An 18,501-nucleotide genomic window follows, 5' to 3' on the forward strand; every position below is an offset into this window, starting at 1 on the left:
CGAGCTCTAACGGATGATGAAGTTTTTACGTTTGCTAAACAACTAGGAATTCATTATTTTCGAGGAGTGTATATGCGCGATCAACTACCAGCACGTCCACGTGAACGTGAAAGTGCCGTAATTAACTTGGACGACAGTCGTGGACCTGGAACTCATTACGTTGCTTATGTAAAACGTAAATCTAAAGTATGGTATTTTGATAGCTATGGAGATTTACCTCCTCCTTTTGAGCTCATACGTTATTTCGGAAGCAGTGCAGACATTGTTTACAATAAAAACCGTGTGCAAAACTTTAATACACGCATGTGCGGACGATTATGTCTTATGTTCTTATATCAAACCCAGACAGTAGAGAAAGTGTATTAGTGTCTACGTGATGACGAACAGTGAAAGAACGTTTGCTGTACGTGGAGAAGGACCTGAAACAACCATCTATTTTAATCCGCCAATCGAACTTGGTTATCAGCCGCATAGTCTTGGACTAGTATCGTTTGAAAGCTACAATAAAATCTATAATGTGCGTGATGGTTTAAACAAGTTCTATTACGATGAGTATGTGCTAACACTACCCTCAGGTAGTTATACAGTAGATGATATTCACGACTATATTGAAAGTACGTTAATTGATCAGTTTGGGGAAGATAGTTTTAGTAATCATAATTACAAGTTCTCAATCACTATAAGCAACATTACGCATAAATGTGTTATTGAATCATCATTTAAGATTGACTTCAAATCACAACCTGATTCGATTGGACCACTGCTTGGATTTTCATCGAGGGAGCTCCTACCGAACGTACGTTACGAGTCTGATCAACCTATAAAACTCTTCGATGATTATAATGTGAACATTACTTGTAATATTATTGCAGACTTGAATAGTAATCTACAACCTTCGCACGTCCTGCACGACTTTATTGTTACAGAGGAACGTGGATATACTATTTGTGAGAAACCAGCAGTAGTTCTTTATCATCCTGTGTCTGTAAAACACATTAGCAACATTACTCTTAGACTTGTAAATAAACATAATCAGCTTATTCATTTAGATCAGCACGCGTACGTAGCTTACAAACTACATCTTAAACCAGTATGAAAACCATCTATAAAACACGGTGTACATTCCGAAGACATACTACATGTGTGCAGAGACTCATCGAGTTAACAGATACCCATAAGCAGATACTCCAAGATTTAGGATATACACTACTACAACAGAATGGAAGAAATGCTAGACATTACGAATACAGTAGAAAGTCGTGAAGGTGTAGTACGAAGTGAGCTTCATTCCTATCAACCTTTTACGTTTGGATTAAATAACGATGATGAAATTCATTTTATTATTAATCAACAAGATGTTTACACCTTACCGCACGAAAGCTACCTCTATATTGAAGGACGATTAGAAAAGTCTGATGGAAGTGGACCAAGCACTTCACAACTAAACAACCATGCTCTAGCTTTTCTCTTTTCTGAAGCGCGATATGAAGTAAATAATGTTGAAATAGATCGAACGAAGAATGTTGGTATTACAAGCGCAATGAAACTCTACCCTTCTTTCTGTGATGAAGAAAGTAATCTTTTGCGGATGGCTGGATGGTGTCCAAAATCTACTAACAACTGGATGATTAATGAGGATGGAACTTTTACGGGTATGTTATCACTGAAATATATTTTTGGATTCGCAGAAGACTTTACACGTATTATAATCAACGTAAAACAAGAGCTTATTCTAATCCGTGATCGAAGTGATTACAATTCTCTTAAAGCAGTAGAAACACCTGTAGAATCGAAAATAACACTGCATCGTATACTGTGGCGGATCCCACATGTAACCTTATCTGATCGTGAAAAACTTCGATTGCTCAAGATTGTAGAAAATGATACACCATTACCTATACGTTTTAGAAGTTGGGAGCTGCATGAATATCCTGTGTTACCACCTACAAACAAGCATAGCTGGGCTGTTAAAACATCACGTTTACTGAGAAGCCCTTGTACATTATTTTTGGATTTCAAACTAATCGTAAATTCAATTACGAAAAAGATAGCTCACTGTTTGATCACTGCAAATTAAGACACGTTAGACTATATCTCAATGGAATTACGTATCCCTACGAAAACATCGACATTAACTTTGAGAAAAATAAGTTTGGGATGCTCTATGACATGTTTTGTAAATTTCAATCATCGTATTATCAGAAAGAAGATCGTCCGCTATTTACACCTCAAGAATTTAAAAATAAAGCACCGATTGTAGTTATAGACTGCTCTTATCATGAAGAATCTATAAAAGAATCTCCAGTTGATATTCGTTTAGAATTTGAAACATCTGAAAACATTCCTGCTAACACAGCAGCCTATTGTCTTATTATTCATATGAGTGATGTTACTTACCATCCGCTAACGAATATTGTTACGAGACTATAAATAAGAATAGATCTTTATCATTTTCATTAGTGTGTGCTTCGACATCGTACGCTATGGAACAAAACTGTAAATGTGCATGCTGTTTGCATGCTCATACGCAACATCTTATTTATGTTTCACGAGTGAGTGAGGCTATTAAGATGTTCTATAAACGTAGATCGTCGATGCCGAAACATCTTATTCAATACTTACCACCAGGATTTTTATATACGTACGCTGCCTCTTACGTACATAATTTTTGGGACATCCTTCCTCTACACAGTAAGATGTCAATCGAAGTAGCTTTATGCAGAACTTGTGAACGACATTACAAGCATCGAGGAGAAAATGGTGATGATGATTGGGATGGAACAAATCCGAGGATTGAACACTGTACACAGTGTATGAATGAACTTTCTCTAGTACTTCATGATGATGATGATGATTCCGAAAAGGAATAACAGCAAGGTAAGAAGTACATGATCTTCTCTGTAAAGCATAACATACTTAGTATAATATATTTCTAAATGCTTTGTTTAATTTGAATGTTGCAGGAGGCATTTCAGAAGCATACGTTGTTAAGAAGCACACCAACCTTGTCAGCAGCAAAAAAACGAACACTGTTGTAGTACATTTGTAAATAAATATTTGATCGCATTCAAAAATGTTGTACTTATTGCACTGCTTTACTCCGACTTACTCTTAAGAAAAACGATCAGGTCTAAACATGCACAATGACGTCATCACAACAGCACGTGCTTACTCTAGCTTTCCCGATGCATGTTTAAACTTGTTCGAATTTACCGCTACCACATTCCTTTACATCGACTTACTCTTAAGAAAACGGACAAGTCTAAACATGCACAATGACGTCATCACAACAGCACGTGCTTACTCTAGCTTGCCCGATGCGTGATTAAACTTGTTCGAATTAACCGCCACCACATAGAGTACAGCAGCGAGGTAAGCGATGTAAGATGGCAGTAGCTAAAGATGGCAGCACTGTTCTCTCTGGATTAAAGATGGCTGCCTGTCAAAAAGATTTTTTCAAATTATCCGCCACCACATAGAGTGCAGCACTGAGGTTTGCGATGCAAGATGGCGGGTGACAGCTTGTCAAATAGATTTTTTGTTTCAAAGGTAAGTAGCTAAAGAGGGCAGCACTAAGGTTAGCAATGCAAGATGGTGGATGACAGCTGTGACGTAAAATATTACCCGCAAGATAGTACCACGATGCCCTTTTCATTAAAGATGGCAGCTTGTTAAATAGAATTTTTCAAATTAACCGCCTCAAAGGTAAGTAGCTAAAGAGGGCAGCACTGTTCTCTCTGGATTAAAGATGGCAGCTTGTTAAATAGAATTTTTCAAATTAACCGCCTCAAAGGTAAGTAGCTAAAGAGGGCAGCACTGTTCTCTCTGGATTAAAGATGGCTGCTTGTCGAAAAGAATTTTCAAATTAACCGCCTCAAAGGTAAGTAGCTAAAGAGGGCAGCACTGTTCTCTCTGGATTAAAGATGGCTGCTTGTCGAAAATAATTTTTTCAAATTATCCGCCACCACAAAGAGGGCAGCACGGTGCTCTTTTGATTAAAGATGGTGGATGACAGCTGAAGAGCGAGTAGAATTTGTTTCCAAATAAGAGCACGTAGAATTTGCCGCCACCACATAGAGTGCAGCACTGTTCTCTCTAGATTAAAGATGGCGGATGACAGAAAAGCGCATAGGTTTGTAAAGCACGTAGAATTTGCCGCTACTACATAGAGTGCAGCACTGTTCTCTCTGGATTAAAGATGGCGGATGACAGCTGTCAGAAAAGCACATGGGTTTGTAAAGCACGTGGAATTTACCGCCACCACATAGAGTGCAGCACTGTTCTCTCTGGATTAAAGATGGCGGATGACAGCTGTCAGAAAAGCACATAGGTTTGTAAAGCACATGGAATTTACCGCCACCACATAGAGTGCAGCACTGTTCTCTCTGGATTAAAGATGGCGGATGACAGCTGACGAAATTGCCCGCATTATAGCAGCACAGTGCTCTATTGATTAAAGATGGCGGATGACAGCTGTCAAAAAAGCACGTGGCTTTGTTTCCCAACAAGAGCACATAGAATTTTTCAAATTGCCGCCACCACATTTCAAAGGTATCTAGCTAAAGATTACAGCACTGTGCTCTGTTGATTAAAGATGGTGGATGACGGCTGTCAAAAAAGCGCGTGAGTTTGTTTCCAAACAAGAGCATGTAGAATTTTTCTATTTGCCGCCACCACATAGAGGGCAGCACGGTGCTCTCTTGATTAAAGATGACTGCTGTCATGTGGAATTGCCTGCCACCACATTTCAAAGGTAACTAGCTAAAGAGGGCAGCACTGAGGTTTGCGATGCAAGATGGCTGCTGTCAAAATGCATTTTTCAAATTATCCGCCACCACATTTCAAAGGTAAGTAGCTAAAGAGGGCAGCACTGTGCTCTATAGATTAAAGATGGCGGATGACAGCTGTCAAAAAAACACGTGGCTTTGTTTACCTCGCGCTAGTTAGGTTAAGTTGGTAGCACTAAGGTTTAGACCCGTCAAGATGGCAGCACTACCGATGACAGGTGACGAATTTTGCAGCTACTGCGATATAGAGGGCAGCACAGTGCTTTGTGGTTTAAAGATGGCGGATGACAGCTGTCAAAAAAGCACGTGGCTGTCAAAAAAACACGTGGCTTTGTTTACCACGCGTTAGTTAGGTTAAGTTGGTACCACTAAGGTTTAGGCCCGTCAAGATGGCAGTACTGAGGTTAGCGATGCGTTGTTGTCTGTCAAAAAGCACGTGGCTTTGTTTACAAATCTGTCAAAAAGCACGTGGCTGTCAAAAAGCACGTGGCTTTGTTTACCTCGCGCTAGTTAGGTTAAGTTGGCACTACTGAGGTTTAGGCCCGTCAAGATGGCAGTACTGAGGTTAGCGATGCGTTGTTGTCTGTCAAAAAGCACGTGGCTGTCAAAAAACACGTGGCTTTGTTTACCTCACGCTAGTTAGGTTAAGTTGGTACTAGTGAGGTTTAGGCCCGTCAAGATGGCAGCAGTGAGGTTAGCGTTGCGTTGTTGTCGATGACAGCTGTCAAAAAGGCACGTGGCTTTGTTTACAAATTCAAATCTCCCGCCAAAATTCAAATTTCCCGCCAAAATTCAAATTTCCCGCGGGCGGCGGCGGAGGAGGCGGCGGAGGAGGCGGCGGAGGAGGAGGCGTGCGGCGGCGGCGGCCGCCGAATCCCTGCATTATACTACTGAGATGTATCAGTTGAGCTTAAAAATATTCTGATAGTTAAGAAAAATAACTGTTTTGGCCACAGTGACTTAGATTTAGCATAAGCATTCAACGAACTTCGGTTTGTCCCATTTTCACACCAGGCAAATGCTGGGGCTGTACCTTTATTAAGGCCACGGCCGCTTCCTTCCCATTCCTAGGACTTTCCTATTCCATGGTTGCCATAAAACCTATCTGTGTCGATGCGACATAAAACAAATAGCAAGATCCATAGTGAGGAAGCATACGCCCTCTAATCCTGCAAGCCCGCAGCACAGGTCAAGTAGAAGGGTTGTCCTCATCTACTCCTGCAGGGCTTCTATTTTCTCGCTGCTTTTAATAAAATTAACGTGTGTGCCAGTGACTTTGGAATGTTTCTTTCGTATTACAGGGAACATCCACGGAGTGTCTATCAGAGTTTGATTCAGTAAAACGGAAAGTGCAGCTGTAAAGCAGAGCATATAATGCTCATTTTCGCTGCCCGTGAGAGTCTTGTTAGAGAAATTGTCTAATTATATGTAGGTCTACACAACGATAAGCGTACTGGATGAATTATTAATTTTGCACGGGACTGAGTGGCTATGGAAGCAGAGTGCTGGCTTTCTGAGCCCAAGTTTGTGGGTTCGATCCCAGCTTAGTCTGATGGTATTTGAAAGTGCTGAAATATGCCAGCATATCAGATTTACTGGCACATTAAAGAACTCGTGCTATACGAAATTGCCGATATTTCCACGTCTCTAAAAACCGTAGAAGTAGTTAGCAGGAAGTAAAACTAATAAAAATAATATTAGGACTAATTTTCTCCAGCTCAGGGGGTCCGGGATCAATCCCCGGACGGGCCGAGGATTTGAGCTGCGTCTGCTCGATTCCTCTAGCTTGGAAAGTAGGTGATAGCTTTTGTCTTAATACACGCCTCTTCATTTACACACAACACGCCACAAGACATGTGATAGTTGGATACATCCCTCTTAAGAGTCCTGAATCGCCGAGTACCAAGACCATAGATTAAATGAAATAATCTGATGCCCATCTACCTCGGCAAACGACGAAACGTTTCTGTGAACCAATACGGTATTGCGTATTAAAACCGAGTATGAAAATTCCGGCCTTGTCTGTTTATATTCTGTCCGTTCTGCCTGTGTCAACTGTGATCCTTTAGGTAACTCCTTTGTTTACCGTAGATTCGTTCCACCACCAACACAGTCATTCGGTATGATGTTTGTTGTGTTTTAATTGTTATTATGAGTAAGGATATATATTTCTTTGTCAATTTAATATAAGTATTTTTGACACAATGAGAATACCCTGAGAATAAAAAAAATTGCATCACTTAAATAATTTAGAACAATAATAGATCCCCCGGTTACAACAGAAGGAGAAAAAGGATGTGTTACTGTAAACATGGTTTAGAAGTACGTTATTACAAATTGTTCACCGGGCGAGTTGGTCGTGCAGTTAGGGGCGCGCAGCTGTGAGCTTGCATCCGAGAGATAGTGGGTTCGAACCCCATTGTCGACAGACCTGAAGATGGTTTTTCGTCGTTTCCCATTCTCACACCTTAATTAAGGCCACGGCCGCTTCCTTCCCATTCCTAGGCCTTTCCTATCCCACCGTCACCATAAGACCTATCTGTGTCGGTGCGACGTAAAGCAAATTAGCAACAAAAAATACAAATTGTTCCCCTATAATGAAATAGGTCAACTAATTTGTAAGTGAAGAAGCATAATTTCTATGTGTATTTATCCACTTTAGGATACTGAATAGCCGCATTTACCAGCATTCTGCGGTGTTGTTTCTTTAGTGGTGGTACATGCAGGGGCACGACCGGTGGCCCATGAAATGTTTCGCCGAGTACAAACTTTGCTTTATGATCGCTGGCCAGTCGAAGTCGAATCGAGTCTAAACCAGTCAATACAGGAATCTAATCTCTCTACATTGGGGTGGAAACAGGAAGGATGTCTGCCCTTAAAACTGAACTAAACGAACGTGTGCGACACCTATTGCATCCTCAAACATACGCGGATGTGAGAAGAGTTGCAAAATGAAGTATGTATTTGTGCAGCTGGCAGTCCAGTATCTCGAATATTCAGTCTTCCAGATAACATTATCAGGAGCACCGACATCTCATTAAATGGAAACGTAGCTTTCTTTTAAGCGTGTTTAATCATGTAATTAAAAATTTGAGATTTATAGTATGACGGCTTTGGAGGTCGATTTCACCGAAACTTGTTTACGTAACCATTTTCTCCTTTCACGAATAAAGTATGCAACCACGTTACACAAGGTGAAATACTTGTAATTTGTGTTTATCCGAAATAGCAGACAGACTTCATTTATTTAGGGCTGTTGTCTATGTGACAGATTCCCTATCAGTTGTGTTCCTAATCTTTTCTTAAATGATTTCAAGGAAGCTGGAAATTTATCGAACATCTCCCTTGGCAAATTATTCCCGTACCATATTCCTCCTCCTATAAACGAATATTTGCCCAGAATTCCATTTTTATCTTAATATTACGATCTTTCCTACTTTTTAAAAACTGCATTCAAGCTTACTCGTTTTTAATAACATTCCGCGGCATCTCCCCCCCGACAGCTCGGAACATACCGCTTAGTCGAGGAGCTCGTCTCCTTACCCCCAAGTCTTCCAAGCCCAAAGTTTGCAACATTTTCGTAACACTACTCTTTTGTCGGAAATTACCCAGAACAAATCGTGCTGGTTTCCTTTGGAACTTTTACAGTTCTCCAGTTCTCGGTGATCCCATGCACTGGATTTTATTGATGAAGCAAAAATTATTTAAGAATCAAGCAGTAGTTCGTTTCCATGTTATAATATAAGAGGGACAATATTATACCGCATCGTTGAAGAATATTGTTGTTCACTTTGCCAAATAAACATGAAATACGTATAGTTGGTGGTCGGATTAGGTTTAGTTGCACAAGGGGACCAAGTTCACTATTTGGTTCACGGAAGACAACAAGAAAAAGAGCTAGAAATGTATCTTCCGTAGAGACAGTGAGCTGTTTTTCTCTCAAATTTCAACCTTATTCAATATTATACCAATATCTGCCAAGAATTCCACGAATGTTCCTTGTAAGATAGTTTATCGAACATAGAAAATGCATGGAAGCATCTGAATCGAAGACTGAATTGGAGGACGTAGAGTTGTCTTCTATCACGACACTGGCAAAACATTTTTCCTTAGCAAGGAATCCTAAGTAATGTGCTCTGGACTGGGATATGCTGGCTTATCTACTGTAGCCTTTTGCTATTATTCATATATGAGAGGCATTTATTCTGCCATAGTTGAAAATATTACTGTCAAAAATTGAATATGTATAATCGTACTTAGGTAACACATTATTTTAGCTAATTGCTTAACGTCGCACCGACACAGATAGGTCTTATGGCGACGATGGGATAGAGAAGATCTAGGAGTGGGAAGGAAGCGACCGTGGCCTTAATTAAGGTACAGCCCCAGCATTTGCCTGGTGTGGAAGTGGGAAACCACGGAAAACCATCTTCAGGGCTACTTACAGTGGGATTCGAACCCACTATCTCCCGGGTGCAAGTTCACAGCTGCGCGACTGTAACCGCATGACCAACTCGCCCGGTCACACACACACACACACACACACACACACATTATTTTAGAGGAAAGTACTTCTTCCTTGATGGACTTCAGAATATTGAAATTATATCCATCAGAAACCTACAAGTCTTTGTTGTGTTATAGATATAGGGCCTATACTAGCCGTCGCTTACCCGTCATTAACGGGTTAGTATAGTAGATTGCCATCTAGTGGAAGTTCGTGGCTCCAGAAGAGACAGAACTGAAACGATTTATTTATTTATTTATTTGTTTATTTATTGATTGATTGATTGATTGATTGATTGATTGATTGATTGATTGATTGATTGATTGATTGATTGATTGATTGATTGATTGATTGATTGATTGATTGATTCCCACCTCAGCCATCCTGGAAGTGGTTTTCCGTGGTTTTGCACTTTTCCTCTAGGAAATGCCGGGATAGTACCTAACTTATGGCCACTGCCGCTCCCTTCCCTCTTCCTTGTCTATCCCTTCCAATCTTCCCATGCCCCGCAAGACCCCAGCTCAGCATAGTAGGTGAGGCCGCCTGGGCGAGGTACTGGTCATCCTCCCCAGTTGTATCCCCGACCCAGAGTCTGAAGCTCCAGGACACTGCCCTTGAGGCGGTAGAGGTAGGATCCCTCGCTGAGTCCGAGGGAAAAACCGACTCTGGAGGGTAAACAGATAAAGAGGAAGATATTTGGAAGATCGTGAAAAATGTAATAATTGCGAAAATTTCCATTGTTCCTCATACTATAAAATGGATAAAACATAAAAGATCGAAAATTATATTTTGCACAACTTTTACTAATTTCGCTGGCACGGGGGCTGGGTGTATGTGTCGTCTTCATCATCATTTCATCGTCATCACGATGCGCAGGTCGCCTACGGGAGTCAAATCAAAAGACCTCCATCTGGCGAGCCGAACTTGTCCTCGGACACTCCCGGCACTAAAAGCCATGCGCCATTTCATTTATCTCCATAGATAACGACACATGCGTGACACAGCGCGCGGAGTGTGAAATGTGATGGAGGATTACTGAATACCCGAAAGAACATCTTCCAATAACAATCTAGGCAAGGATTCTATCAAGAAACGGTAGTATGCGTCACCGTTCAGAAGAGGAGGAAGCATGTGGCCCAAGTTAATAGTCACTAAAAATGCCGACCCAAATATTTACACTAAACCGATGGTGAAATGTGTGCACTACTGTCGCATGACGGCTTCCTTCCACCCTACTTCACGCACTCGTCTGCCAATGGACCTGAAGGTTGAATGATGAGGTTGGCAGCGATTAGGGTACCAGACGCCATAAATGTGACTTCTCTCTCGTTGCCATTGTGTGCATAACAAACTGTATACTGTTCTGCCTTCGTACCGAGCATTATCTCTGTCTCCGTCTGTCATGTACTCCACTTCCCTCCCATCCCATCCCATCCCATCCCATCCCATCCCATCCCATCCCATCCCATCCCATCCCATCCCATCCCATCCCATCCCATCCCATCCCATCCTTCCTCTGAAGCACAGTAACGAGCAGCGACTTACGCTTTGGCACAGCAAATGTGGCAAGTTTGTCGATTTAAATCACGCGCCCGGAAGTTACTAATTTTATTTTTTCGAAATGGAAAATTTTCTCCGCCAATCTGATTGTGCCAACGTTCTTTACATAACACGAAAAGCATCTCTCATTCTTTTTGTAGGTATAATTAAGATAAACCCTGTATAGCCTAGCGCACAACCCGCCTATCCTTGAAGTTAAATACCGAGTTTCGAGAAATTATGTTCAGCCGTTTACCCGTGATAAAACAAACAAACAAAATTGAAATGAGCCGACTTTCAACTTTTGTATACCTAATCCGATAATAATGTTATTTGCTTTACGTCCCGCTAACTACTTTTACGGTGTTCGGAGATGCCGAAGTGCCGGAAGTTTGTCCCGCAGGAGTTCTCTTACGTGCCAGTAACTCTGCAGACACGCGGCTAACGTATTTGAGCATCTTCAAATACTACCAGACTGAGCCAGGATCGAACCTGCCAAGTTGCGGTCAGGAGAACAGTGCCTCAACCGCCTGAGCCTCTCAGCTACCTAATCCGAGATAAAAACGAAGTATGGGGGGGGGGGGGGAAGAAGAAGATTGGACCAAAATTGTAATTGTATACTCCTATAAACCTAAAAGATAATCACCACGTCAACAAATCTGCTTAAGAATTAGCAACATATACTTTTTTTGCAAGCTGCTTTGCGTCGCACTGACACAGATAGGTCTTATAGCAACAAAACAAATCATTAATAATAACAGTGTGAAGTATATAAAGTGAACTTTTAACTAATGAAAGATAATAGGTTCCTTGCTGATAATCGTACTGTGTTGAACATAGAATTCCTTTTCTTTTTTGTTATTAGTTGCCTCATTTGGTTTTCGGAGAGCCCCGAGGTACCAGATGTTTTTCCCACAGGAGTTCAAGAGGCTGGCATATTTGAGCACCATCAAATACTACATGACTGAGGCGCTATCGAACCCGCCAATGTAGGTTCGTAAAGCCAGCACTCTACCGTCTAAACCAAGAAGCCCGACAATAATAATAATAATAATAATAATAATAATAATAATAATAATAATAATAATAATAATAATAATAATAATAATAATAATAATAATAATAATAATAATAACTTAGATAAGGAGATGGACTCCCTCCACTCTTGTTCAAGTACATACTGGAAAAAGTAATACAGTAGTGGCGTCAGATACCTACTACAAGGTAGAAACTTGTTCAAACCTTTAGGATTGGGACGAGGAAGAACGGAGGGTAAATCGACTGCTTAGCTTTCGCAGTAATGACAGAGAATTTTGAAGCTGCACCAGAAGGTGCTAACGTGCTGAAAGAAGTAACAGAACAACCAGCTTGCAGATATCCTTTCAAAAGACGGAAGTAATATCAAACATCGAAGACAACACGATCCAACTAACCACTCACTATGAAACAATAAACCGTTTGCATAAGTTTAAATGCCTCATTGAAGTAGATCCAATGAGACGGACTAGTTACAGGGTCCTTAGCGACCAGAGCAACAAAGAGGAAAAGAAGAGGAAAATGGAGATAGCTTTCCAAACCACCCGAAACATATAACGAAAGGTGTTTTTTCTATAAATACCAAAATTCATCATTACAACACCGTCGTCAAGTCGGTCCATGCATCAGAACGTGTTATCCTCCCTCAGAAATGAGCGCTCGCTAAGTTAGAGCAAAAGAAAAGATTCCCTCTCATATTTTGTCCCAAACAACAAAAAACGGGATATATGTGAGAAAATCCAGACAAGAAATCTAGTCTGAGACTTTCCCCTAAGCTCCAGTAAACACTTCTTTATTTATTTATTTATTTATTTATTTATTTATTTATTTATTTATTTATTTATTTATTTATTTATTTATTTATTTATTTATTTATTTCTTAATCTGTTTACCCTATAGGGTTTGTTTTTCCCTCGGACTCAGCGAGGGATCCCACCTCTACCACCTCAAGGGCAGTGTCCTGGAGCGTGAGACTTTGGGTCGGGGGATAAAACTGGGGAGGAGGGCCAGAACCTCGCCCAGGCAGCCTCACCTGCTATGCTGAACAGGGGACTTGTGGGGAATGGGAAGATTGGAAGGGATAGACAGGCAAGAGGGAAGGAAGCGGCCGTGGCCTTAAGTTAGGTCCCATCCCGGCATTTGCCACGGAAAACCACTTCGAGGATGACTGAGGTGGGAATCGAACCCAACTCTACTCAGTTGACCTCCCGAGGCTGAGTGAGCCCTGTTCCAGCCCTCGTACCACTTTTCAAATTTCGTGGCAGAGCCGGGAATCGAACCCGGGCCTCCGTCGGTGGCAGCTAATCACGCTAACTACCACACCACAGAGGCGGACTCCAGTAAACACAATGGTATTTTATTTCTTCCAAAAGTAACTTCAAATCTCCAGCCTCCACAGATTCTTGTTATACAACTGCGTACCGTGAGACTCCCCCCCCCCCCCCACACACACACACACACCTCTAAGCTCCAGTAAACACAATGGTATTTCATTTCTTCCTTCTGCTACTCTTGCGAGGATGTTTATCTCATTGTACTTATTGTACTTCCCCTTGAAACAATAATTACCACCTTCTCTTACATTTAATTTTAACGTCAACAAACTCATATCCCATCCAAAAAGCAGTTTATGATCCTAAAGAAACATATTCTTAAAACACAGTTTTACAAAACGTTTCACTAGAAGTGTGAATATTTACTTACCTGGAGTAATCTTCTGCGAGTTCATTTTCACCCTGAGGCGGAATACCTGTGTTATCCTGAAGAAGCAGCTTCATTATTAGAAAAAGAAAGAACTGAGAACTTACAATGGCTACTGCGTACAACAGAGGCCTCATAATCATTTAAGTTGTGTACTACTGATCACATTTAGACGTTGGATTCATTGTTATTTACTTTGGATTTCGTTTACGGACGTACTCTTTAAATCAAAACAGTACTGTTGCATTATGACGACGCATGCGCCTATGATTATCGATTTCCAGAGTCTGCGTCGTGGTGCCCGTCACAACACAATCCAATTACTTCATAGCTGCATGCGCCTTTGTCGTGTTGCAGAAGAACTGTTGAATCTAGAGGATATAGACGTAGACCAGCAATTTCCAATTCTGGGATCAGTAATCCTAGATTTAAATTCCTTTGCTTATTGTTCAGTCTGGATAGATCTACTTATTGCAAATGCAAAAGCACCTTTCCCGATCCCACATCCAAATAATTACAAATAAACGTACACAGCCACTACTACCAGGGGAACGTGATAGCCGTGTGACATCGTCCCTGGCTTTTCACCCAGGTGGCCGCAGTGCTAATCTCGATTTATGCTTGCGGAGTTTCTGAAATGAAAAGTCGCGTCCTTGTAGTTCGGACCCTACGTACTGTACAACTGGGGTACTAATGGCTATGATCACGATATTACAGTAGCAGTCACGTAAAATTATAAAACTTGTTTGTTAAGCATACACTGCAAATACACGATTCGACACACGGTCATCAAACTTGCACGCTAAGTGAAAATGTTGAAGACTTAAGTGAATCACAGGCAAATACTGTTTTATGTTTGGCATTTTTTCTTCATCACGATTATTGTGAAAAGAAAGATGTTATTGGTTAATGGCTTAACGTCGTTAGAATTCAAAATTGATGCTCCAACTCCATGTAACAATGTTTCTAGGTGAATTCATATGCTTTCCAAAATGTTATCAAGATCTCCACCGATGATGCCATGTTTCAGGAAGTAAAGGTTTAGCGTATTTAGCTTTTTCGGTACTAGTTTTTTCTCGGTTGTCTTGTAGTTTTAGAGTTGCCGTGGAAATTTCGTCTTTAAATCTCAATTCAAGTCCGTTAAAGGAAATTTGATTAAAACAATTCTATAATATTGAAATTCAACCGTATTCGTTTAAATAAAACCCGAAGACCACATTTTCTTTCTGTCTTGATGAGTTCAAAATTACGCACAGTTCAAAACGGTGCAAAGTGATTTGTTCTTGAAAGACGTGATTTTTCAAGAAGTTAAGAACCAAACGAGTTATAAACGGTACCGGTATGTAATATCTTGTGATAGCATTGTATTACGTTATTGACTTACATCGTTACACGATTGTTTCTCACTAGTTCACAGGCCAGTTGCCGATTGGTAAGTTTGATGGCCCGCTTAAAGACGAGATTTCCTTTTCTGAAGACTCCCTCGCCGAAGTAATTGACAATTCACTGGAGAAAAATGAAACCTTATTATGTTCACTCCGAACGGTTGTACTCGTCTTCAATTGACTTGTGTCCTTGTAATGGTACGAAACACAAGTGATCTGTTTTAAATGGCAATATGCCTACACTATATGCAAAGAACTCTCCAAGTCACAATCCTTTAGCTTCTGGCGGCATTTTTAACCGTCAGTAAATAAGGGTTAGGTCAAACGACCGTCACGTAACCGAGCAAGTTGGCTATGCGGTTCGGGTCATGTAATGTTAGGGGTTAAATTGAGCCGGTACTCACCGGTACACAGGATCAGCATTTTTCTCTAACTGAGCCTTGATTACCAAAACTTTCAGATCTAACGAACCGGCGACGGTAGCCACTGCAATTTTGTTTATTTAGCAACAAATTTCATTGCGATTTATTATTATTATTATTATTATTATTATTATTATTATTATTATTATTATTATTATGAAACGTAAACTATTAACAATTAGAAATTATTATTTTGGCATCAATAAAAATGATCAGCAACTGAAAAAAATGTTAGAGAACATGCATTAAGCAAGGCTCATCAGGCTGCATCGTTAATTTTAGAAGAAAATATAAAAGGATTATAGGAGACAGGTCTTGTCAAATTGCAAAGAGGTGAAATTGAGATCACGACAAGAATGTTCAGAAGTGCATATTAAATTGTTAAACTCTAAGGACCTTACACTGATGTAAGCCTACTGATACTCATCTTCAAATATTTAATGGCTTAAGTATGGGGAGAATTTTACAATCAAATGTCTCCTGTCCCGATATCATTTCTCACCCAGGAAGCCAGAAGCATGCGCTCAAAACTTGTGACCTACGGTTTGCGGCAAAACAAACGTCACTGAAGGTATTACTCATCTGCTGTCCACGTTTCCTGTACCCGTTCTTCGCACGAGAATTTGTAATGGATTACATGTTTCCTTCATTAGTACATGCTAATTTACACGACTGTATTGAAACGTTTAATACGGCAAGTTGATTTATATGTTTCTAAGAATATGTGTGGCAGTAACGTGAAACACTGGCTTAGCCAAGGGGGCGGGGGGGGCAGTGGGGCCGCCCCACCAAAAAAAATATATATATTTCCTGAAACTAGAGCGAGGATCAGCCGTTGTTTTACGTACGGTACGAACAACTTAAAAACGTACGCCGAAATGTTAAGTTAACGTAGCGACAAGAATCTACTAGCAGGGCTCAATAGGGCCATACATAATTCTCCATATTTGTACTGCTTGAATGAAAGGAAAACACTTAGGATTGTGATGCGCGGGGATATTTCCCTGTAGAGGCCTCAGTATTGAGAATGTAACCGTGTGTTGACAAATGTCAAGACATGAAGAAAGGGGCAATTAGCAAGGGATTACTCAGTAGGGGGCAGAAACGTGACCACCGAGATAACGCGGGAGGGGGGGGGGGGGCACGTCCAGAAACAGTTGCAAGCTTACAACATCGTGTCATCTTTTGCATATCGGTTCCAGAAAACAACAATGTCCTAGGGATCCTCGGGTTGTACCGTGGTTGAGAGATGTGCTGTGTTTAAGTTGTAGCGTTGGGTAGACTATGACAGGATTGTGAGCTGCACGTTAGTTCCTCATTTTGTGCCATATAAGTAACTTTTTTTCAAGAGGGGCCGTTTTGTCACTGAGAAGCCAACACTATGTGCATCCTCGGTAAGTTATAAAAAATATTTTTATTATTTTTACAGTAGCAAGGCAATCGCGGAGTCGTGCCAAAGTTCGATAGGAAGGCCTATATATTTTGTCAAATGCCCGGGGACTGATTGGAACCTCAAATGGCACCATCAAAAGTGCGGGTAACTATTTTGTAATTGGCGGGCGTGCTAACTCAGTTCCAATGGTTCTGTCTTCTCATCAGGACGGCTCAGACTTGAATCGCAGTCGATACATGAAACATTTTAAAAATGGGAAGTCACGTTCTATTGATACGGATTCTACTTAAAACACTAGATCCCGTCCCTTACCTTTCCTTACACTTTTGAGCCAGAACCGCATCATTTATGGTGGCGTATTTTGAGTATCCAACCATTCTTCGGACTTACCTTGTACCTTAAATGGTGAGTGGATGCAGTGGCGTACCCACAAAATAATTTCAGTGGGTGGGGTGTAAGTCCAGGCCAGTAGTGTGGATACAACTTTTCCTTGGAAGGGGTTGTGAAAAGATTTTTTTATTTAGAATTTGCTTTACGTCACACCGTAGGTCTTATGGCGACGATGGGAAAGGAAAGGGCTGAGAGTGAGAAGAAGCGGCCGTGGCCTTAATTAAGGTACAGTCCCGGCATTTTCCTGGTGTGAAAATGGGAAACCACCAAAAACCATCTTTAGGGCTGCCGATAGTGGTGTTTGAACCCACTATCTCCTGGATGCAAGCACACAGCTGTGCGCCCCTAACCGCACGTCTAACTCGCCCGGTGGATATAAAAAGAAAGCCGTCCCTACCTAGTGCGGTGACGGATCTTCAGTAGATATTGTTGGTTTTGATTGTTACCATGTACAATTATAGCTTCTGTACTCTTAACATACACCGGCTGCATTATTGAAACTGTTCGTAAAATTGATAATATCGTTCTTCGTTTGTGAGGAAGTAGAATCTTTATTTAATTTGTCTTCTTAAAAAAGGAACCACTTTGGTACTACACTCCGTGAAGGTGACTACCTTCCAGGCCGAAGATATTTCGATTACGGGAGACTCAAGGAAAAATCTACTGCACCCAAAAACAAGGTTGTATCGTCCCCATCCCGTGCCTTTCTTAACTCTGTCAGTGCCGGGAATCGAATGCAGGATGCCTTAAGTCAAATTCGAAAATAAGGAGACCTAAAAATAACCAGCCGGCCCCACACTGTAGGGGTATCGTGCCTGCCTCTTACCGGAGGCCCCGGGTTTGATTCCCGGCCAGGTCAAAGTCTTTTACCTGGATCTGAGGGCTGGTTCGAGGTACACTTCGCCCACGTGTTTATAATTGAGGAGCTATCTGATGGTGAAATGGCGACCCCGGTCTAGAAAGCCAAGAATAACGGTGGAGAGGATTTGTGGAGCTGACCACACAACACCTCGTAATCTGCAGGCCTCGGGGCTGAACAGCCGTCGCTTGGTAGGCGATGGCGCTTCGGGGCTGTTACGTCCTGGAGATTGGTTTGGAAAAGTGAACAGAGAAGGGAGTGACACCCCTGCATGGCTCCTTAGCTTCCAGCTAGTTCTTCTGTCCGGCCTCGTGCATTCAGGACAGTAAGAAAACGTACGCCTTAATAAATGCTCCTCATGAAACCTTTGTAAAAATACTAACTGCATTCATAACAATAATCACAAACGCCTTCTTTTCATGTGGCTCAGTAGGTTGTGTCTCTGTCCTTCTGCGTCCGAGTTCGCAGGTTCAAATCCCGGCT

General features: G+C 41.3%; 1 protein-coding gene across 1 annotated transcript in view; it reads right to left on the reverse strand.

Annotated features, from left to right (window-relative positions):
* The window catches only part of Csas (CMP-sialic acid synthase), a 217,101-nt gene extending 203,322 nt beyond the window's left edge, over positions 1 to 13,779 (reverse strand). The window contains exon 1 of the mRNA XM_067149118.2: positions 13,573 to 13,779. Coding sequence (XP_067005219.2) covers positions 13,573 to 13,712 — 140 coding nt within the window. The 5' untranslated portion in view covers positions 13,713 to 13,779. The remainder of the gene's footprint in view (positions 1 to 13,572) is intronic.
* Positions 13,780 to 18,501: the final 4,722 nt, after the last annotated feature.

The sequence above is a fragment of the Anabrus simplex genome, chromosome 6 (genome assembly GCF_040414725.1).
Source record: "Anabrus simplex isolate iqAnaSimp1 chromosome 6, ASM4041472v1, whole genome shotgun sequence".
Taxonomy (NCBI): domain Eukaryota; kingdom Metazoa; phylum Arthropoda; class Insecta; order Orthoptera; family Tettigoniidae; genus Anabrus; species Anabrus simplex.